Genomic DNA, 23,628 nt, shown 5'->3' with positions numbered 1-23,628 from the left:
GATGGCAACACATATTTGAAGAAACATCCTTACAAGATCTTCTGTTGGACTAATGATGGAAGTACAGAGTATGAAAGATAATGTATCAGTTATCATAGATGGGACACCTGATCCAATGTTCCAACAATCAGTAACAGTATTTAATTTGGTAAAAACTAAAGTGTTTAAAATATTTGTCCCTCTCTGTCAGTTGTCATTTAGTGATGACAATTTTAATATAATAGACTCATTTTGATATCTTCAACATTTGAACTTGTGCAATTACTTGATGAGAATGGATTATGAACTATTTTGTATTTATAGAACTGATTGTTTAAAAATCTAATTATGTAAACATTTTTCATACAATTAAATTATTTCGACTTCTAATTGTTGTTTTAATAGAAGAACATGGTAAATTCTAGATAGAAAAACTCAAATTAGAAAAAATATTATTGTCTAAACTTTCTTACATTTTCTTCTTTCTCTTGTCTCCCGACAACATTCTCTTTCTCTCTCTGGTTATTTTTCATTTGGAAATGGTTTGGGTGAACTTAGTTTCAAATTATGGGTCTGGATTTCTAACATTCAGAATTTATTGAAGGACTAGGTGCTTTTTCCTGTAAATCAACTTTCTTCTGCCTTGTCTTAATCCTAATATGATTGTTGTTTTGCTTCCTAGGTAGATGTTCTTAATATTCTCATTAATTCATGCATTCAATCTGTGTTACCTGTCGCGTCCTGCATGCCAAGAGCTGTGGGAAGCAAGAAGGGCGGCGCAGGGTTAAGAAAGACAGGAGCCAAGAATAGAGGACAAGGGGGGCCAAGGGACTCAAGTCTCAAGGACTGAGCCCCGAATCAGGCCAAACACGTAGCTTTTATTCGTGGCCATATGAGGAAGTAAAATTGTTTTTTCCATGGTCTATGATTTCTGTGCCTGCTGGCTGTTTTCCCTAATTGTCCCCATTGTGCTCCAACACATACTGTGCCTTCACACACATGCAATCCTGTGAGATGAAGTCATTATTTAGAAACCATCTGATAAGAAGGGGGATAACCGACATCATTCCATCGGGTCTCTGCTCTGCGGAGACACTTCCTTTGGTGCCACAGGATCTGTGCTGGGGAACAACCATTTTGGCAGCTGTAAGGCAACAGTTACCTATGCATTTGTTGGTTGTGCTGCAGGTATAAAAACAATGGGTGGGTTCTGAAAGTGTTGTTTTTCTATACTCAGAGAGTTTGTCTTCTAATAGAGGAGGTGATTCATCCACTCAAATAATATGATGTGTGGTCCAAAGAAATTTAAAAAATTAAAATAAATTTTAGAGAAGGGCAGGTAATTGTCTGTGGGGAATTCAGCTGCTTTGCATCAGATGGTGATGCCACTTTTATGACTCATGGTCTAAACTGCTTGCCTTTCGATGAATGTGTTACCTGAATCACTTCTCAATTCAATACTATCATTTCTATGAAAACTCATTTTCTTAAAATAATTAAGTACAAATATTATACAAATGTAAATGTATTCCTATGTATAGATGTATATTGTACAAGTTACTGCAAGATATAACCAACCTTTAGTTATTCTTAATCTTTGAGTAATATAAATTGACTTTTAAAATCTTAGACTTGAGTGCAACATAAATTGCCTACTGACCTTTAACTGTTTCTTTAAAATCAAAATACCTTAGAGGGGATTAACAGGGTTTTGCTACAGAAATCATCAGTAGTCCTTGAAGGTGTTTATTCTCGTCTTAAGGAGAGATCCATAAGGAGAATTGCTCATTTGATCTTGCTATTGGAACTATCATTTTAAAAATGTTTTGGTAGAGTACATCAAATTAAAAGAGAAATCAATATACACACATTTGTCTCAAATATTATGAGACTTGATTAAATTATGGCCAATATTAGTATGAGAGAAAAACCAACATAATTTTAGTTTACACAGGTCATTCTGGGATGCATGTTCTTTGATATGGCCTTTAGAAAATCTCTTTGTAATTTCTTGATTCACCTTATTCTAAAGAATTAAAAAAAATGATTTCTAGTTCCAATAGATTCAATCTTTAAACCTCTCTTATACTTTCCCTTGATGCTTGAAGTGTTTTCCAATAATGCTAACAGAGGCATGCCTAAAAACTGATAAAGAAATTGTAAACTTAATGATGCAGTCAGTCACCTTAATAGGATCTATTTTAAAATAAATTTCTTCAGAATCGCTAGTAGACAAAATAGATTTGGGGGCTTTGTGTTTTCCTTTGAACTTCCATTTTGGTAGCTCAACTGTTCTAACTTTTATCTCAGATCAACCAAAGTTGAAGCTATAATAACCCCCCGCCCCGTTTTGTTAGTTGGAACCTTTTAGCTCTGTATTCCTTTAGCAAAGCTTTTCTATTCTGTTCCCTTTATAGTCTTATCTGAATTATGTCAAAATGTTTAAAGATGTTAGTGATTTGAAATATTTTCCCTCCAAGCGGGCACATTAACCTTTGTTAATAGTCTTCAATTCTTACTTCAATTCTTAATTGAACCATGGTACTCACTCCTTGAAAGAGTGAGTGTTGATTATAAGAGATCAAATAGCAGACCCAGAGGAAATGTTTGGGTACTGAAAGGTTTTTGGGTGCCTGTGCAATCTCCTTGGTCATTTCTGAATTTAAATAGGCCTTATCCAGAATTTCTCAGATATAATTTTTACTGTATTTGTTTCCTAATCACCAAAGCTTCAATCACTATGTGAAAAGTAGACTCACGGTGAAACAATCTGAAAACCCATTCCATGATCATATTCAGCAATAAAAATTCACTGATTTGACCCAGCTGGTTTTTAGAGTCTGACTATTTATATTTCCACTGATATGAAAGAAAGCACTGAAAGCGTTATTTCCTGCTACAGTCCTTCCTTCCTCTTCTAGTTATGAGCAGGAGATGCTAGAAAACACTGTACATCATCCGTCTTCAGCTTCTGTCAAGAAAGGAATGTCTTTCAAAGATCATCTGGAATTTGTCTGAATTTGATAATGTTGTGCAGAGCAGTTCCAAAAATAAAGGCAGGATTGTCATGTCCTTAAAAAACAGCTTATTTCATCATTGTTGTTTTTCACTTGTAGCCTTGTGCCTTGTTTGGTGGTTTCTGTTTCTCAGAACAAGCTAAGAAGAGCCATTCTATTTCTGTGCTGTGGGAAGGCAGGAGTAAAGAATCTGTGTTTTTGAGAATAATATTTGGCTCAGAAAAGGAGCCTGTGTTCTGCAAGTGTAATGTCTGATGGGAATGAGGAGTGTTCGCATCCATGGGGATTGAGGCTGAGAAAGTGAATGGAAATACCCCCGTCAAGTAAAGAAGTGTTTATTTATTGGTATTGTATCGAACCTCTTACTAGAAAATATTAAATTAGAATAAGTAAACAGGAAGTCTGATATGCTATCTTGTTTTTGCCTGATGGGGAAAGTTGATTTTATGGCTCTCAGGAAATTTTAGTTATCGTTTTGTATCCAAGGCTACTGGACTTGGAGGGAACACCTACTTTATCTGTGCTTATCTGTATTTACTTTAACCAAATAAGCATTCCCACAGAATGTAGTCTTAGAATATATACTAAAAGACAACACAGAAATTTTCTAACAGCTCGGTCGCTATATATGTGATAGTTAATAGATTTTCTCTGCCATCTATTGAAGTTAAGGGGAGGACCTCAAGGTTATTAGTAATCTTATAATTTACTTCACATGTTACAATTTACGTCCCTATCTTGATCTATTTTTATTTCCTTTTTAGATACTAGCTCAGTCATGCACTGAAATCCTGGAATTGCAGCCCTCAAGTGTCTGTGTGGGGGGTAAGTGGTTAGAATTTAAAAATACCATGTAAGAAAATGTATTTTTTCCTCGTTAAAATATATGATTTGAAACTCATGTTGGAAAGAGAATAGCAAAATTAACTTTTTTGGCATCTTTTTCTGTAAGAATTTTTAAATAATTCCTTGAAATATTTCTATTTTAAATTCAAATTTTTAAGATTGGAGTGTTATTTTAAATAATGAACATATTGTGTGACAGGCTTTTAGAATCTTCTGTATATTTAGTTCATGTCTGAGACCTTTCCCATGACAAATAAAATAAAAGATGAAATTTTTTCTTTTATCTGATTATACAGTCATGTATCTGTAGAATTGGAGCTCCATGACCTAATATAATATAATATAATATAATATAATATAATGTAATATAATACCTGGTCGTATTTTACTATAGACTTTCACTGTAGACTTTGAGCTCCATGTAGACTTTGATGACCTGGCCCAAGTGCAGAATCACCTGGTTCAGGGCATATAAGGAAGTGACTTATGGCTGAATGGCAGGAAGGAAGCAGGTGGCTTCATCAGCTGGTGCTAAGAACACACTTGGGTTTTAACACTTCAAAGCCATCCTTACCTAAAGAGAATGTGATTCTCTTTGGCATATTCTATTTCTTCTTCAAGTCTCACCTGGAGTTCATTTTAACCTGAATTTACTTAGAAAAAGAAAAATATTGGGTCTGGTGAGGGAGGAAATATGCTGTGTTATTTACCACAGAGCCTTCCAGCTGCAGAACATGGTATTAGTTCTGCTTCTTTTAGTCTCTTTAATTAATGATGACTGAGATGTTTAAGAGAAATAGTGCATTTGAACATCCCAGCAGTTTTATAATCTGTGGTTCACAGATGGGGAAACTGAGGCAGAGATAAGTTCAGTGTTTGCTATTAGGAATTGTTCTATTGGGAATTGTTCTATTAGGAATTGTCTGTCTGACTCTAAAGCTCATGTTCTTATTCTTTTTTACTATGTTATATTTAAAGTTTTACCTGCATTTTATTTTAACTTACAAGTAAAGTTCCTTTTATACCATGTTTCCCCGAAAATAAGACTTAGCCAGACAATCAGCTGTAATGCGTGTTTTGGAGCAAAAATTAAAGACCTGGTATTATATTATATTATATTATATTATATTATATTATATTATACCGGTATTATATTATACTATATTATATTATACCAGGTCTTATATTATAGTAATATAAGACTGGTCTTATATTAATTTTTGCTCCAAAAGATGCATTAGAGCTGATTGTCCGGCTAGGTCTTAGTTTCGGGGGAACACGGTAACACACTCAATGGACAGTGGCATGGCAGTATTTTCTTCTATAGTTAACTACTATATATGTGTTAAATTGTGTTAGATAAAGGGTGTTTGAGAGGATTGAGAGTCAATCACTGTTAAAACAGTTAATATACCATCTTGCAGCTAAGCAGCAAATATTTATTTGCCGATCAAAATATATGATCAGTTAACTTCTAGCGTATTTCGCTCTCTAATATTTAGTGGCTGCTCCTACTATATAGATGGAATACAATAAGTTAAATCAACTTTCTTTAGTGACTGGCTATAGATTACGAATAATCCAAAATTCATCACCTCTGACGAGTTATAAATTTGTATGCAACAGAAAATGAAACTGGGATTGGTAAGGTGTGGAAGTTATATGAGAAGAACTCTGTATGGAATGTCATAGATTAAAGAAAATACAACACATGACTGTTCCAAGAACCAAAGCACAAAAATAATTTTCTTCTCAATCCCATACCTCAATTCCTGAAAGGAGAGAAAAACAAAAAGGTTTCTTTTCTGATGATACTTTCCTAAGGATAGAATTTGGGGAAGTTTGTATGGTATATGTCTGGGAATGACTGGTATGCGTCAATTCCAATATGTTGGTCACTACTGGGAAACATTTTGTTTAAAAAATAAAATGCCTCCCTATGTGGCAGTGAATGGTATCTTCACTGTATTTCCTTTAAGGATCTAAGAAAGCAAGTAGAGTTGGAAATAGAGCTACGTCTTCTTTGTTATTAGTTGGCTGAACAGTATGAAGAAATTCATTCTATGCACCTTGATACTTTCAAGTTATGTAGTTTTTTTTTGTTTGTTTTGTTTTTTTGTAAAGCAGTGATTAAAATGTTTGTTTTTCCTTTTACTTCTAGAGGAATTTCAAATTGTTTTGAATGGAAGAGGATTCAATCTGGGCAGTCGGAATGGCAGTGTTCTGTGTACTTACACAGTAAATGAAACATACACAAAGAGTAGGTCCACATCATCTCAATGTTGCTTTAATACCTGCAAATGTTTTCCTCTCTTCCTCAAGTGTTTTCCTGTCTTCCCCAACTGAAACCAGCTGTCCTATATTTTTTTAACCAAAGAAGAAAGAAGCAAAGTCCAATGATAATACAAGTAGTAATAATAATTATTTATAGCTATTTAATGATGACAATATTTGTTTATAACTTAATAAGTGCTGGACCCCATCCTGAGTAGCCTCTTTATAAAGAGGTTGATCTTGTGGGTAAACGAGTGAAATAACTTGCCTGTGGTGACACAGTTAAAAATGGGCAGAGCTGAGAGTTGAACCCAGTTTTCCTGACTGCACTTTGTATGGACTGTATCAACCGCCTTATTTAATTGCCTCTGTCTCCAGATTTATTACTTGTCACTCTTGCCTAAAAATCTAACTAACTTGGACAACTCTACTACTTATTGCCTTATTTTATTGTCACTTGTTTTCTTTATCTGTTTTCCCAGTAATTTGTCAGTCAGCCTTTTGAGACAGGCTTTTTGTCTTACAGCTATTTTATATCTCCACTGCCCACCCAGCACAGTTTGTTGATAGTTATTATATTTATGGAATTAGGTTTTATTTTGCCTAGCTAGGATTTCAAAAAAGCAGATGAGTATAATGTTTTTATCTTCATTCTGAGAAAAACTCCTCTTACATGATCTTAGTATTCTGAGCATTTTGGTTTTCTATTAAGACGTTTTTTTCCTCATTGATGATTATAGTGTCTTCTAAAATTTCATACCATAAGGCAGATGCTGAAACTCTGTGAAGTCTGGTAGAGTTATTTTTTGAGAGGTTCATCAACAGTTTTTGCTGTTTATCTGATGGTACTAAACACTCCAATTAGCACAGCTTTGGCTATACACACAGTAACTGTTCAGTATGTGTTTGTAGAAATAAAGTAGTGATAAATGTTATAATGAATACCTCTCTTTTCTATTACGATCATTATTTTGGTAAGGCAAGACAATAAAATTTGTAACAAATTCTGTTCGTAGTAGGTACCACAATTGGAGAGGACAAAATAATTTTCTTTTTATTCAGTAGGCATCTGTATCTGAGCATTAGCTTTACCTAACTCCTTTTGATGACATATTTGAGTTGATTATAATATAAACATATTTTATACCTAGCAACATAAGATTAAGTTTAATAAAGTAAATTCTCAAACAAATAAGTGGAGTCAGATTGTATTTTCATCATTCCCATCCCATGTGATTGTGTAACTTTTGTGAATATTTATAGTCTGGATCATTTTTCTCATATATTATTAAAATTACAAGGACAATTTAAACATTCAGATTTATAAAAAATTTTCCTTTTTCTTGTAGACACAACTATTTTATAAAACTCTTGAAATAAATTCCTTCTCCTTTGGACATTCATCTTTTCCCCATCATTTAAAAATTCTGCTTTAAAAATACAACTTTTAATATAAAATATAAATATATTTTTACATTTGAAATATAAAATGATATACAAATTATATACAAATTATAAAATGATATATAAATATAAATGTACATCATTTATCCTTAAAATATCTGAGATATTTGCAAACTTGAGGAAGTAGATCATAATTTTATAGTATCTACAAATGTATATGGGCTTAGTCTAAGGTTAAAAAAAATTATAATTTATGATTTATTGATACTATATATCAATGAGGCATATAATCTCTATTTTTCATTCTCTTTTCCTTCTCCTCTTTCTTTAGATGAGTATCTTTTTGGTTTCTCATGCTAATCTATCCAATGTTCTACACTTGGACTCTGATTGCTGCATGCTCTCCATATTATTAATGAAACTGAGATACATAAAACCCTTTATTAATTGAATGGCATTTTCTTTTCCAGGTGTAAAGCCAGTAAGTGTACAGCTTAATTCTATGCTTTGTCCTGCACCTACCCTGCATAAAGTTGGAGAGTAAGTACTTCATTAAAAACATTTTTAAAACATTTAGCTACAAATTATTAGGAAACAGTGACAAATATACAGTGATTGTTTTATTGTATCTTGTTGTACAGATTAAACATGAAATAGTAGGCCCTAGGCAAACTCTGGTTAGTACTTTAACTATAGTCTTAGTAGGTCGAAAATGATAAAGTCTGTTTTATTGTGAATATTGATTAAAAGGCTCTATAAATATTATTGGGGGGTTTGAGAACTATTGTTAGAGCTTTTATTTATTTATTTATTTATTTATTTTATTATTAGTTTCAGGTGTACAAAACAACATGGTAATTAGACATTTACACCCCTTACAAAGTTATAATGCCACCAATTCTTCTACCCCTCCGACACCATACATAGTAGTTATTACAATACCATTGACTATATTCCCTATGCTGTACTTTACATCCCATGGCTATATGTTTTTTTAAATTATAGTTGACATTCAATATTATTTTCTATTAGCTTCAGGTGTATAGTTAGTGGTTAGGCATTTATATAATTTATGAAGTGATCCCCCCAATAAGTCTAGAACCCATCTGACACCATACATAGTTTTTACAATATTATTGACTATATTTCCTATACTGTATTTCACATCCCCATGGCTATTTTGTAACTACCAATTTGTACTTCCTAATCCCTTCACTTTACCCGTCCCCCAACCCCCCTCTTATCTAGCAACATCAGTTATTCTCTGTATCTACAAGTCTATTTATGTTTTGTTTGTTCATTTTTTCCATTCTTTAGATTCCACATATAAGTGAGATCATATGGTATTTGTCTTCCTTATTCTGACTTATTTCACTTAGCATAATAACCTCTAGGTCCTTCCATGTTGTTGCAAATGATAAGATTTCATTCTTTTTTATTGCAGAGTAATACTCCATTGTATATATGTACTACAATTTCTTTATCTAGTCATCTATTGATGGGTATTTCAGTTGTTTCCATATCTTGGCTATTTATAGCACTGCAGTAAACATAGAGGTTTAAATATCTTTTTAAATTAGTGTTCTGGATTTCTTTGGATAGATACCCAGGAGTGGAATTGCTGGGTCATAAGGTAGTTCTATTTTCACGTTTTTGAGGAACTGCCACTATTTTCCATAGCGGCTGCACCAATTTGTAACCCCACCAACAGTGCACAAGAGTTCCCTTTTCTCCACATCCTCGCCAACACTTGCTGTTTGTTGATTTATTATTGATGATGGCCATGCTGAGAGGAGTGAGGTGATATCTCATTGTAGTTTTCATTAGGACTGATTAATTTAGTAAAGTAGCAGGACACACAAGTAATATTCAGAAATCCATTGCATTTTTATACACCAATAGTGAAGTATCAGAAAGAGAAATGAATAAAACAATCCCATTTACTATACAATTACATAAAAAAAAAATACCTAGGAATACATTTAACCAAGGAAGCAAAGACCTGTGCTCAGAAAATTGTAAGACATTGAAGAGAGAAATTAAATAGTATACAGATAAATGGAAACATATACTATGCTCATGGATTCGTAGAATTAATATAGTTAAAATAAACTACCCAAAGCAATATATAGATTTGATGCAATCCCTAGCAAAATGGCATTTTTCACAGAACTAGAACAAATAATTCTAAAATTGGAACCATAAAAGACCCCGAATAGCCATGGCAATCTTGAGAAAGAAGAACAAAGCTGGAGGTATCACACTACCTGATATCAAATTATACTACAAGGCCATAGTAATCAAAATGGTACTGGCCTAAAAACAGACACATAGATCAATGAAACAGAATAGAGAGCCCAGAAATAAATCCATGCCTATATGGTCACTTAATCTATGACAAAGGAAGCAAGAATATACATTGGGGTAACGACAGTCTATTCAATATATGGTGCTGGGAAAACTGGAGATACATGCAAAAAAATTAAACTGGACCATCTTCTTACGCTGTATACAAGAATAAACTCAAAATGGATTAAAGACTTAAATGTAAGATCTGAAACCATAAAACTCGTTAAGAAAATGTAGGAAGTAAACTCTCTAACATTACCCTTAGTAATATTTTTACTGATATATCTCCTCAGACAAGGGAAACAAAAGATAAAATAAGCAAATGGGACTACATCAAACTAAGTTTTTTCACAGCAAAGGAAACTATCAACAAAACGAAAAGGCATTCTACTGAATGGGAGAAGATACATGTCAATGATACATCTGATAAAGGGTTAATATCCAAAATTTATAAAACAACTCATACAACTCAATACCAAAAAAAAAACAATCCAATTAAGAAATGGGCAGAGAACCTGAATAGACATTTCTCCACGGAAGACATACAGATGGCCAACAGATACATGAAAAGATGCTCAACATCACTAATCATCAGAGAAATGCAAATAAGAACCACAATAAGATATCACCTCACACCTGTTAGAGCTTTTAAATAATCAGAGCCATAGTCATTATTTTGATTTTCAGAGTATTGAATTTACACACACACACACACACACACACACACACACACACACACGAGTTCCAAAGTGAGATTTTAGCTAATTACTAGTTTTTAAATATTAAGATTAAAGAGGAAAAGGAACATGCTATAAGACACACCGAAAACTTGGAAATATTTGTGCTTTAATTAGTTTCTCAGTTCTGTTAAGGTCTATATTCTCATGTTCTTTGATGTGGCAATAAACCATAATGATAGCTGGTTAAAATAGGGATGTTCAATTTGGAAGAAGACTTTTATTTGAATCACAATACCAAGTGATTTCACTAGTATTTTAGTATTTCCATTTGTGATTTTTTTCCCCTAATCTCTCTATTATGAAGGAAATGATTGCAAAGAATTCAAACGTTCCCTAGTCCAGTAGTAGTCAATGCAATATGTTTATGATAATAAATGGATTAGTTTTTTGGGTCACTTTATACTGATCTTGAACCTAGAGCAGAGAAAAGTAAAATATACAAGGCCCCATTCCAAAGTCTGGATTAGTGTTCAGAATGAAGATTGTATTTTCTCCACGGAACCTAAGAGAATCATTTTAGTAATTTGAAGCTAACTTGAGTACTTAACTTCTGTGGATGCTTAAACATTCAAGATATCTATTGGGCATCACCTCTGGTCATGTAAGTAATGGAACAGTATCAGCTTTCTATTTTAAATTGATTAAAAGGTGCTGCATAATATAACTTATCAAAGCAAGACTATCAGAATCCTTTGTTTTTCCCCGATAAAAAAGCATTCATTGTCTGTCTTGTGAGAATCTAGTGTTATTGACAACATGCTGATGGCTATATTAGACTGTGTCTTGGAAGTTGAGGCAGGCCCATTTTGCCTAGGTCCATCATAACTGCCCCGTGCACGGGTGGACTGCATGGCTTTCTGAGTAATCATGTCTTGTGTTAGTAATAATAATTCTACTGACTTAAAGTTGGGACCTATTTTAACGAATCTACAATTCTACATTGATTCTTCTCATTGTTTCCCCAATCTGCTCCCAGAGCTGTTTTCTCTATCTTAGTCACTGGCAGCTCCCTCCTTTTTATTGCTCAGGTCAAAAACTTTGGCTCATTAATTTCTCTTACACACAGGCCATCAACAAACCTCATCAGTTGTAATTTCAAAATGTGTTCAGAATCCAATCCTGGCCCTACCACTTCCACTGGTACCATCCTAGACCAAGCTCCTTTCATCTCTTGGTTGGTTTATTATCCTATCCACTAGTTTATCCGCTGCTGTCCTTGGCAGGAGTGATCCTGTTAAATCGGTTTGTGTCCCTCCTTTGCTTAAAATTCTATCTAATGAGTTCCCCATTCCACTCACAGTGAAAATCTAATTACTACAGCGTTCCACAAGGTTCTTCAGAATCTGCCCCCTCACGGTGTCTCAGACTTCATCTTCTCTCTGCCTCTTCTGTTAGGGCCACCATGTCTGCTTACTCTCACATCAGTATTTTTACACCTGCTGTTCCCCTGCTTAAAGTGCTATTCCCCTCATGGCTCACTGTCTCACCTTCTTCAAGTCTAATTCAAACGTCACCTTCTCAGTAAGCTCTTCTTGATTACCCTCTTTAATCATATAATCTTCCCGCTCCCTTTTGGGAACTCCCTGTTCCCTTTTCATGGTTTATTTTTTTTCTCCAAAGCATTTATTTGTTTGTTATTGTGTCTCCTTCCCGCTAGGATGAATTTTGTTTGACTGGTTTCTTGCTGTATCTCTAGCACCTGACACAATGCCTGACACATATTATATTATATTATATTATATTAACCCAGTCTTATATTAAAATTAGATTGGGTCTTATATAAATTTTTGCTCCAAAAGACGCACTAGAGCTGATGGTCCAGCTAGGTCTTATTTTTGGGGAAACACGGTAGTAGATTCACTAAATGTTTCTTACCTGAAAGGATGAATACATTTTCCTCAAATATTTTGATTGACTATTTATATAAAATGCCAAAAGAGTGCATTTGGTTGCTGGTGGGGAGGGACCTATATTGGGTAGGAGAAAAATGATCAGAATCCTATTTTGGGGGTAATTCTATTTAAGAGAGAAGAAAACTATCTTGTTTTTCTTAAATAGTAGTGACTAGTTAAGGAAGACAGCTTACTTTCTTCCCTGGAATAATTATCAAATGCAACATGCCTGTTCTAGCCCAGACCCTGAATTTGTTTTCTCTAGAATTTGCTTGTAGGTGCCATCTATTTTTGAAGAGACTACCACTGTGGGGACAGAGCCAGGAATGCAGTTTCTAGGCTCTCGGCCTCACGTGGAAAGGTGCTCACTCGGGTAGTAAATGGCCATCAACTGTGATTGGATGGCCATCAGCTGTGGCTAGTTGGCCGTCAGCTGAAACCAGTGAGCCATTGGCCACTAATATAACTGCCGTGGCTACGCTAGCAGAAAATGGAGGCTAGCAAGAAGATGGTGGCTGAGCCTGCAAGGGCAGATTGCAGCTAGCCAGTGAGAGTTGGTCGGTTGGCAGGCAGAAAAGCAGACAGCAGGTTGCAGGTCATGTGGCTCCAGCCTCTAGTGCGACTATAGTGCCACCAGTGAGACTACAGTGGTATGACTCCCCTACTTATGGCTCCGTGGGTGTTCCTTTTTGGCCTAGCCATATGCTGCATTCTTATGTGGGGAGCGGGACCAGAGAACCCGCAGGCCACCTCACACGACAACCACAGAGACTGCTGACATTCTTTAGCGATTTGTAGATTGGCTAAATACTCAGGAGATGTGATTGTTAAAAATCATATAGAGCATATATTTCACCTACAAGCCAACTGAAAATATTTTTGGGGAAGAGATCTGCCTAAAATAATTACTTTTGATTTTTTTTTTTTTTTTTTAAATCAAGAACATGATAGCACTGAGGCAAAACTTGAGAAGGGTTTATTTGTTAATATATTAGGTATTTGGGGACATCATTATTTGTTCTGCTGAGTATGTTGCAAGTAATTTGGAGCTTTCCTTTGCCTTGAGTTTTCTTTAGATACTTTTGTAGGTGATGACTTCTCTTATGAGACTGGATTGAAATCAACACAACTGAAACAGTTTAGCTTTGTAAGGTGACTGATGCTTAACGGTTGCCTAATTAGCTTTTGGCTAAGGATTCAAACCCATTAAGTAGCTAGTTAGTCTATATTTCCAATAAACACATCTGGCCCATTGAATGAAGGTTTTTCCTGTGTGAGGGTGACAGATGTGGTGATGGTTCCCCCTGTTCTGTCACTTAAATAATTAACAGCCACTGGTGAAGTAACCTTAGACAGACAGCCTCAAAGCCAGATATGCAGTCTTAGAACTGGATCCACAGTCATGTGCCTCATCTCATTAGCCTCCTCTAGCAGTTCCCTTCTTATTTTTATGTTATATTTCCAGAATTACATTTTGTTTGAGCATTATTTCTTTAGAAATCCATGGCTCATGGATTTTGGTTTGAAAGAGGGTTATCATGAAAATGTTTGCTCGGAGATACAGACAAAGAATGTGGCAGTGTACTCAGGACATACAAGTAGGTTTGTATGTCCTGTATGACATCAGAAATTGATGTCATAAACAAAAGTTAAAGCCACCTGGGCAAATCTTATGCAGGTATATGATTGTTTAGCATTGTTGGAATGGGTCTTTGAAGTACTTTCTTTGAGAGAACCTCTATTTGTTAAACTTTTTTATTTGACAGGGATTTTTAGACTCATCCTCCCCATTCCAGAGCAATCGCCTGTGGTGTAATGTGCAGGTGTCACCAGTATTTGCAATATGGGATTATTCTCTGACCCTTATTTAGTGAGACATCAACAATAGCACAGCTGCTCTGCAATAGTTGAGATCTCAAACCTGCAATTTGGCAAGGAGAACAGAGCAAATTGGGTAAATACACATAAACACATTGTGAAGAAAGAAAAACAGAACAGAATGAACCAGAGCCTTATCCTACAGCTTGTTTGATAGAGATGATTTAAGGAGGCATATGGTATAGTTAAATGTGCTTTCAAAAATGTTGGCCAGAATCTTCTGGCAAATATGAAATAAATATCTAAATTAGTTGAAACTGATAGTATTAGTTCTCCTAAAAGGCGGTGTGGGAAGACACTTGCCAGAGTGTTTTGAGTAAGAAGTGGTGGTCACATCAGTGTATGTGAAAAATTTTAAGCATCTGATTCTGAAGGATCAGTGAGATGAATGGTGCATTAGACTTGGATTTAGAGACTGACTTGGTAATAGAATCATCTTATTTTCCTCAACATTGTTATTTTTCAATATAATCCATTGTCCTGGAATAAAATTGGTTAATTTCATTTCTCTTTCTTGACTGGACAAATTCTGCCTTTAGCCCGGCTTCTCACATGAACACTTCTTTTTAGTATACCTATGTACATGTGTGTATGTATGTCTATAAAATCCCTAATTCCATTATCGTAGTAGCAGGTGGTAACCACAATTTTATTCTTTCTTCTGTTTCCCATGAGGAATGAGAATCGATTTATTTATTTTTATCATGGATACCAGGACATTAGTTATATCATTATTTTGAATATAAACATGAGAATCTTGTTGAGATGGGTTAAGTCTGAGAAACCTCTCTGTTCCTCTACTTCTCAATCTGGCCCCCGATGGTGGAACATTTATCTTTACTTTTACATGGTGTATTGCTTTCTGATTATACCTATAAATGTGATAAATTCACCTAATTTGCATTGTATTTCCATTCTAAATATTATATTCAGTTATGAAAATTGTGTTTTAAGAGAAACAACATTTAATTCAAGCACATCTAGTGGTGGCCTACAAGATGTTGCCAAATATGGAAATGCTAAATAGGATGCAATTTAAAATTCTGAATAAGATATAATTCAGGTGTGACACATCAGCTCTCTTCAAACATCGGGTCTGTCGTGAAAGACAGATTTGACTTATTCTTCTTTACTGCTTCAGGAGAGAAGAAAGAAAGTGGAAGTCAAAGGGAGGCACATTTCAGCTCAATATTAGGAAGATTTTTGTAACAATTAGAATTACTTAGAGAGTGTTTTGGTAACTAAAAGTGTTGAAAGAGGCATAGCTACATGAGGTAGAGGATAGCCTTAAATGTATATTTAAATTCTCTTATATATCTGCTTCTAAATTTTATATTATCAAAGTTTTTACTGTTACTAACACATTTTATATTTTTGGATGAAAAGCACTAAAAATTGAGTGATTATTACCATGTCTTTTTATTAAAATCACAAATCAATTAAAAATAAGTTATTTTCAGTGTAACACTGAAAACATTAACAATACAACTTTAGGTGTGATGTCCAGTACATCTCTGAAGATAGCTTTTATTCCTTCTGAAATATAGCAATCTTCCGATTGCAATGTTTATTTTAATTATACACATATATTGAGATACCTCAAAAATAAATTATTTTATTCAAGGATCTTTATAACCACTTTGAAGAAAATATCCTTAGACAAAACATTAATTTATATATATATACTCATAAATAGAAGTGGAATCTTTAAACTATTCACAAAAATGAAGCCTCATTTTTCAACTCGTAATCTTTATTATGCATAGAACTAACTTTTAAAAACCTCTGCAGAGTATTAAATAGTAGCACTTGATTTCAAAATACCTGAAGTCACCGTAATTTTAATAACTTTTTGAGTAGTTGCCAGTTTAATTTTCAGTATGTGCACATTGGAAGTAAATTATTTAATGTTTCCAGCAAATGTTCTTTTACAATTTTATTTAATTTTTTTCAACTTTTTTAATGGATCATAAAATGACAGTCTTTTAATGGATATGCATAAAAGTTAGTAGCAAGTGAATACTTTGCACATAGGTTACTGTGGATTGAAATGTCAATCATATTTCATGGAGTATGAAATTTCTCAGATCAGAGTAGCTCTGACATATGGCACTGAGCTATTCTCCTGTTTTGGAATTGTCGTATATTTTTAAACATTAAATAAAAGCATTAAACTGTGAGCATTAGGACTTACTGAATTTTATTTACTTAATTGTATATCACAATACAATTTAATGATTTCTCATGTGGAATGAAGCTGGTTTTGTCACTAATAATTGAGTACCAATTAATATTAAAATGCACTTCAAACAATCTTTTTGTTACATAAGTTGTTTAGTTCTGTCTGTCTGTTTTGTAAAACATATTCAAAGGATGGAATAAAGAGTGGATTAAGATATTTGTAAGCAATTCTAAGCAATGTAAAACCAATTTTTAGAAAAGGAATTTGAGTTGTCAGTTCTTAGCCATATCTTCCCTGGCCACCCTGCATTATCTCCACCGTGGGCCAGTTCTGTCTCAGGAGGTCCTTCCTTGTGTTCATGACTTCATATCCTCACCTCTCTGGCTGTTTCTTCTCAGATGTCACCTCAGGCTCTTATTCTTACAGTCCTGTAACTCTTAACTTTCACCATTGTTGGATTCCTGACCCATAAAGTCATCTTCTCTAAGACTTCCTTTCCTTGCTGATGAGCTCCAAATCTCCAGACAAAATCTTTTCCTTAGCTCTAAATCCACTATTCAAACGTCCACTATCCCGACTATCCAAATGTCTACTAATTCACTTGGAATTCCCAAGGACACTTTAATCTTGAAGTTCTCAAATTAAACTCATGTATTTCTGTTCAAACCTGCTCCTTTTCCTGTGTTCCCTATGTGAGATTACCCACCCACCTGTGCAAGACAGAACCTTTGAAGTCATCTTTAACTATGCCTTCTTCTTCACCTCCTATATCCAATAAATGTCCAAGCCCTTTATAGTCTTACTCCATAATATCTCTCAGTTTTCCTTTTCACACTACCCTTATTGCCACCATTTTAGAATTGCCACCAATTCTACTTTGGTTCTTATTTGAAATATACTAAGACATTCTTAATTGGTCTTTCTAGTGTAGAAATTTAGTCTTCCAACCCATGCTCTACATGGCAACAAGAGTGATATTTGTAAAACACAATTCTGACTATATTTCTATCTGAAAAACTCTTAAGACTAATTCCAAATTTCGAAAGATGGCATCCTGGGTTCTTCATGATCCTTGTCAAATGCCCCTTTTCAGCCTGAAGTCATATTTTCTCACTCTCACACTCTCTGTGCTGCTGCCACATTGAATGGCTTTTGGTTCCTTGATGTTCTGCGCCTTTCTTGCCATCCAGCCTGTCAAGTGGTGTGTTCTCTTCCTGGATCCCTTTCTAATCTCTTTTCCTAACTAAATTTAGATAATTCTTTAGGATTCATCTTAGAGGTGACTTCCTGTAGGAAACCTTTGTTACTGTTCTCTTGGTAAGGCTGAGTTAGTTGTGTCTCCCACATGGTCCTCTAGTACCCCTGTGCATATACCTATTTTATTAATATCACACACTATTGTAATTGTTTGTTTATGTGGCTGCCTTTCAACTACCTTGTAAAGCTGTGTTTTATTTGTTACTGCAGCCCTATCATCAAGCGCAGCCTAGCTTTGCCTACTGAAGGCAATTTATAAATATTTGTTTAATTAACTAGTAATAGAATGATTGAGTGATTAAATGAACTTATTGGCAAACATTCATAAACCAATTTGGAGTGCAGTTTTAGGTTTAAGCACACAGCTCAACACAGCTGTAATGTTGGGTTTAATCAAGATAATGTTTTGTAACAGGAAGGAAATAGCATTGAAACATTTCTTTACACGGATCTGCATGATATTATATACTAGGCATTTTTTGAACAGTTTAGGTCTCTATATTTTTATGTGGCAGTAAGTAGAATAAAAGCTTTTAGGTTAAACAAAGTATTAGGTAACTTTTTTTTATTGCTGCTATACATTCTTCTGTATTATTTGTGTGTGTGTGGTTGTTTTTTTTTAACTTGTATCGAAAAGCTTTCTATAAAAGTGCCTTGATATTCTGAATACTCTGTTAGACAAATAGGTGTTACAATTTACAGAGTAACTGCTGTGTTCTAGGTACTGTGTTGGACATTTTATGTATATTATTTTATCAAGCTTTCCTCCCCCAAATAACTCTGAAATAGGTACACTCAGTCCCATTTTACAGATTGAGGAATGAAAGATTGAGAGTGTAATGACTAGGGTTCAAACCCAGAACTCCTTATTCCCCAACATGTGGGCTAAATTTATCCCCTTTTCAATTTTATTTGATTCTTGGGACAATTAAAGATGAAATCTCCCCCTCACTTCTCACTTACATATGAATTAAGTAAAAATAACATGGCTTTAAAACATTTTTGTCCATAATAAAGTATAACTGAGAGTATGGTTCTACTGTCATAATTATGTAGAAGCAGAAGTTATATAGCAATAGGAATGAGAAATCCATAGATACTAGCAGAAGTGACATAAAATATGACAGAAACATTAAATACATATATCAGTCTTGGGGCAAAGAAAGATCAAGGTATTGAGTTTGGGTCAGAGGGTGAGATAGCTTTATGAATCTTTGTGCCAACAAGGAAGTAGCATAGTTTTGGACAAAGGTATCAGCTCATAAAAGTGCCAATATCATACCAATTTGTTAAAAAATGTTTTTTTAAAGAACAGAATTTAAAACCAGATATAACTTTTAGAGTGTTTTTAATGTTTGCAATCTTCCGAAAATTTTCCCCAGCAAATATATAAATTCACAAATAAATATCTTAGCCTTTAGTAAATGTCATTATAATTAAGCATGAAAAATATGTGAATATAGTGAAAAACTGGAGGAATGATACTAAGCCCTTGCCAGTGAGAGGAATTTAAGACTTTGAAATGTTTATTGAGGATTAAGGCAGTGTATGGTAGAAGGGAAAGCACTTTGACCACAGAGCCAGAGAAGTCCAATATTTGGGCAGGTTACCTTTTCAAGCGTCAGGTTTCTTATCTGGAAAACAGAGATCTGCGGCTGCCTGCCTCAGTGGGTTGTTGTGAGAGCTAAATGAGAAGATGAGTGTAGCGTATCTGGTGTATGATAGGGACTCGATAAGTGCCGTCATTATCATTGTTGTTGATGGCAATGTTTTGATCATGCTACTACTACTACTACTCTCAGGAAGGTGATGATTATATTGTTTCAGTTGAGTCCACATGTCAAAAGAATCATCAGGTGGCTTTCCAGGTCTGTGGAGACTTCACTTAGGTTTATTGGACACCAGCTGCATTATACTAGACTGAGATTTGGGGGATACTGTGCAGTTATTTTGGTTGCCTATAAGATCTCATGCATCCGCATGCATTTCTGCTTTAGGAAAAGAATGAACTTTGTTATAAAATTAGTAGTTTGTGCTGCTGATCCCTTGAAAGTTGAATCAATACAATTACCTGCAATGTTCATACATTATTACAAATCAAATAATCTTCCCCCAAACTGAAACCATGCCTACTATGTCAATATGCTTTCTGGTACATGCTTTAAAAGAGGGGAATTAGAAACTAGGAAAGATTATTTTTGGATTCAACTATGCTTAGTCTTCAACAAAACAAAACAAGGCACTCATTTCTGCAGAATAAGCAGTTAGGTTTAAGTTTTCTTTTTTAAGTAAGCCACTTGGCATTCTGTGTTGGAATAGTTCAGAAGTTCAGTTAAGTTGATATAAACATCCCAAGTTCTCATTCTGTTCTGGATTTAGCTAAGCTTTTTATTTATTTATTTATTTATTTTAAATAAGGGCTTTTGAAGGGAATATTTTACAAGAAATAATCTCAGAATTCTTGAATTTTGAAGAAGAGTTTAGCTAGAACTTTACTAGTAGTATCTTTCCTGTTGGCTCTTTTTTCCTGTATGAATCCAAAGTAAATATCACATTGAGAAAAGAAACACATTAAGGACTTACATTTCATCATGTGTCTGTAGTATGATGAATAGAGTTCAAAATCTATTAAAACCCTAGTTTTACGACTTTGGGCAAGGTAATTAACATTTCTGGGCCTTATGTACCCCATCTGTAAAGCTCTGAAACTGCTACTTACTTTAAGGGGTATTGTAAGGATTAAATGAGGCAATGTCCATAAAATGCCTAGGATAGCATCTGGCACGTAGCAGGAACTAAATAATATTTTTCATCTCCCCTCTTTGGCGTCATCATTGAAAATTTTACCGGTGGCTTGAGATTGTTTCTGTTTGATCTTAACTCTCCGTAACTAATAGTATTTGGTACTCGATTCAAGGCATGGAGAAGAAATCTAAATATAACAAAATTCTACTAATTCAGAGTAATAAGGGCAAAGTTTCTGGCTGTTAACTTTTAGAATTTAGAATGTTTTATGAGAATTGGAACATAGCATTGTATAGAAGCCAGCTTAACAAAATGTTCCCTACTACTTTTGCTTTAATGAATGGATAGCTTGGATTTGTTGACAAACCAGTTATTATATGATAATATTCTTTGTCAATTCTTTTTGAAAAGAGCTGTTTCCTTAATATTTTACAATCTCCTTGTGATTTTTTTTCTTGGATATTTAAAAACAATTGCTAATTTCTGGCTGACTGACCCCAAATAATTAATTACTAGACTCTGAATTAATGAAATTTTAATTATTATGAATTGTTTTATAATTTGAAATCATATTTTCAAAATGAAAGCTGTATTTTAACTATGATATTTCTTAGCCGTGGAAAAAATTATCCTTCTTTTTTCTACCTTTGTCAAGATATTTTAATATTCTGTGACCATCTACAATAACTGGTTTATTATTTCCAGTTTCATATTCTTAAACAATGATCTTGTGATGATAGTAATTTCTAGAGATAGGGAAAATAAGCTAAATAGGAATTGAGGACTTTTTTTTCTTTTTTAGGTTTTTGTGAATCAGAAATAATGTCAGCATTTCTCTGGATTAAGGATTTTCTTTTTTTCTAGTTTATTTAAACTATAGAAGTCCCCCCTTATCCATGGGTGATGTGTTCCAAGACGCCAAGTTAATGCCTGATACCACGGATAATACCAAACCCTATTTATATTATGTTTACACACACACACACACACACACACACACACACAATGCCAAAAAATGTACACACATTTTAAGAAAGAAAAAAAGTGTATTCAAATTACACTGATGGTAACCACTTTGAGTACCTCTTGTAATTGCAGAAGTCAAATGTGACTTGTATTCATCTTTTGTTATCAGTGTATACTGAGTGTTACAATTTTAATACAGTTTTTTCCTTTCTTAAAATGTCTATACATTATTTTGGCACCCTCTGTATATATGGGAGTGCTTAACGGCTTCTCTTTAACATATCTGAATTGCCAGCCTCACTGCTCCTGCATTTTGGGCCATTCTTAAGTAAACTAAAGGGTACTTGAACACAGTCACTGAGATACCTTGACAGTCAATCTGATAACTGAGAGGGCTGCTAAGTGACTAATGGGTGAGGAGCATATACCTCATGGATAAACTGGACAAAGGACTGATTCAAGTCCGGGGCAGGATAGAACAGGATGGTGAAAGATTTATCATGCTAGTCAAAAGAGCACGCAATTTAAAACTTACGAATTTTTATTTCTGGAATTTTGCATTTAATATTTTTGGACCACGGTTGACCACTGGTAATGAAAACTATGATAAGGGAAACTACGAATAAGGGGGGACTGCTATAAAAAAACAACAACAGGAATCTCTCAATGTTAATGCTTCTTTTAGGAACACTAGGATCACTTAAGGAATTGGGTTCTGGCTATTCCAGTAAGGACTGGAACTAAGAAAGAAAAAAAGCTGGGATAACTGATCAATACCTTTGACTTTTTAAGTAGACTTTCTGGCTGATTTTGAATTATCCACCATACTCTAATTTTTAATTTATTTTTAATTGTTTCTTCATTTTCTTTCAGAACTCTTGATGTTTCAGTGAGCTTTAATGGAGGAAAATCTGTCATCTCGAGCTCATTAATAGTTACAGCCACAGAATGTGTAAGTAAAAAGTTTGCATAAAGTTACTTTTTAAAAGTAATTATATCCAGAAATGATTTGTGGATTCTCCCAGTGTTGTTGCATACGAAGGGGGTACAAACAAAAACACTGGCGACCATTATAAGGAAAAGTTTGTGTAGAATTTATTTTAAGTTCTTTTTTTCCTGTAGTTCTTTAAAAGGGATTTTAAGGTAGTATACATTTTATTTCTATATTTAAAAAATTCAAAAGTCGTATTTAAAATTGACATAAGGTAGGAGAATGATTTCCAAATTAAGCATTTTTTAAAAAACATTAAGCATATAAATGGAATACTGTTTTTGTCTTATGAAGTTTGCATTATAGTATCTAAGACATTTATCCTGTTTTTGAAATTATTAGTGCATCCTAATGATTGAGTTTATTATTTTGACCATTTTAATGTGGGTGATTTCTCATATGATTAAGGAATTTGATTTTGATAGCTTGATAATATCTTAGTTTGAAACTGCACTGAAACTATATTTTAGTTGAGAGGAATGATTTACATTACCCAAGATACAATATTTTGAAATGTAAACTCCATTGATAAGATACTGTTTTCCTTGTAGATTAGTTTTTGGGTTTATGGAAAATTTTTATATTAGATTGTTGAACATGAAAAACGAAAGCACTAAAGGGTATCGATCACATGGCTATTATATTTATGAGTAAATTTTCTTCGTAAAAAGAAAAAAATACACACACACACACACACATATAAATCAAAGCAAAAAACCAAACCAAACCAACACAAAACCTTGCCTTTAAAACACCAAAATCCCAAACCTAAACACTTTCTCACATCTCATGGTTTCATAATTTTATATTTTGATCCTTTAATTTAAGAGCTATCCTTCTTCCAGGAAACAAAATAACTCAGTGTTATCTGTAAAGAGATAGTTGTGTTTCTCATTGTAAGAAAGCATTGAGAGGAGAACAACATCCATATGAACCCTGGGGTCACTGTGGAAGGAATCCCCTGGATAGCTCTTTATCAACACCTGTTTCTATTTTGAAAATGGCTAGTTAGCCCTCCTCCCCCATCATCTGGAACTCATGTTGCCTTTTGTAGGTTTTGTGGATGTTGCAATTTTCAGGTTTTCTGGTCTCTCAGGATGTGGTTGAT

General features: G+C 34.1%; 1 protein-coding gene across 1 annotated transcript in view; it reads left to right on the top strand.

Annotated features, from left to right (window-relative positions):
* The window catches only part of ANTXR2 (ANTXR cell adhesion molecule 2), a 141,582-nt gene that overhangs the window by 33,579 nt on the left and 84,375 nt on the right, over window positions 1–23,628 (top strand). Inside the window, exons 8-11 of the mRNA XM_033106314.1 lie at window positions 3,761–3,821; window positions 6,004–6,102; window positions 7,991–8,060; window positions 22,403–22,481. Of these exons, the coding sequence (XP_032962205.1) occupies window positions 3,761–3,821; window positions 6,004–6,102; window positions 7,991–8,060; window positions 22,403–22,481 (309 nt within the window). The remainder of the gene's footprint in view (window positions 1–3,760; window positions 3,822–6,003; window positions 6,103–7,990; window positions 8,061–22,402; window positions 22,482–23,628) is intronic.

The sequence above is a fragment of the Rhinolophus ferrumequinum genome, chromosome 5 (genome assembly GCF_004115265.2).
Source record: "Rhinolophus ferrumequinum isolate MPI-CBG mRhiFer1 chromosome 5, mRhiFer1_v1.p, whole genome shotgun sequence".
Taxonomy (NCBI): domain Eukaryota; kingdom Metazoa; phylum Chordata; class Mammalia; order Chiroptera; family Rhinolophidae; genus Rhinolophus; species Rhinolophus ferrumequinum.
The sequence above is the reverse complement of the archived record's forward strand: the minus strand, read 5'-3'. Positions and strand labels throughout refer to the sequence as shown.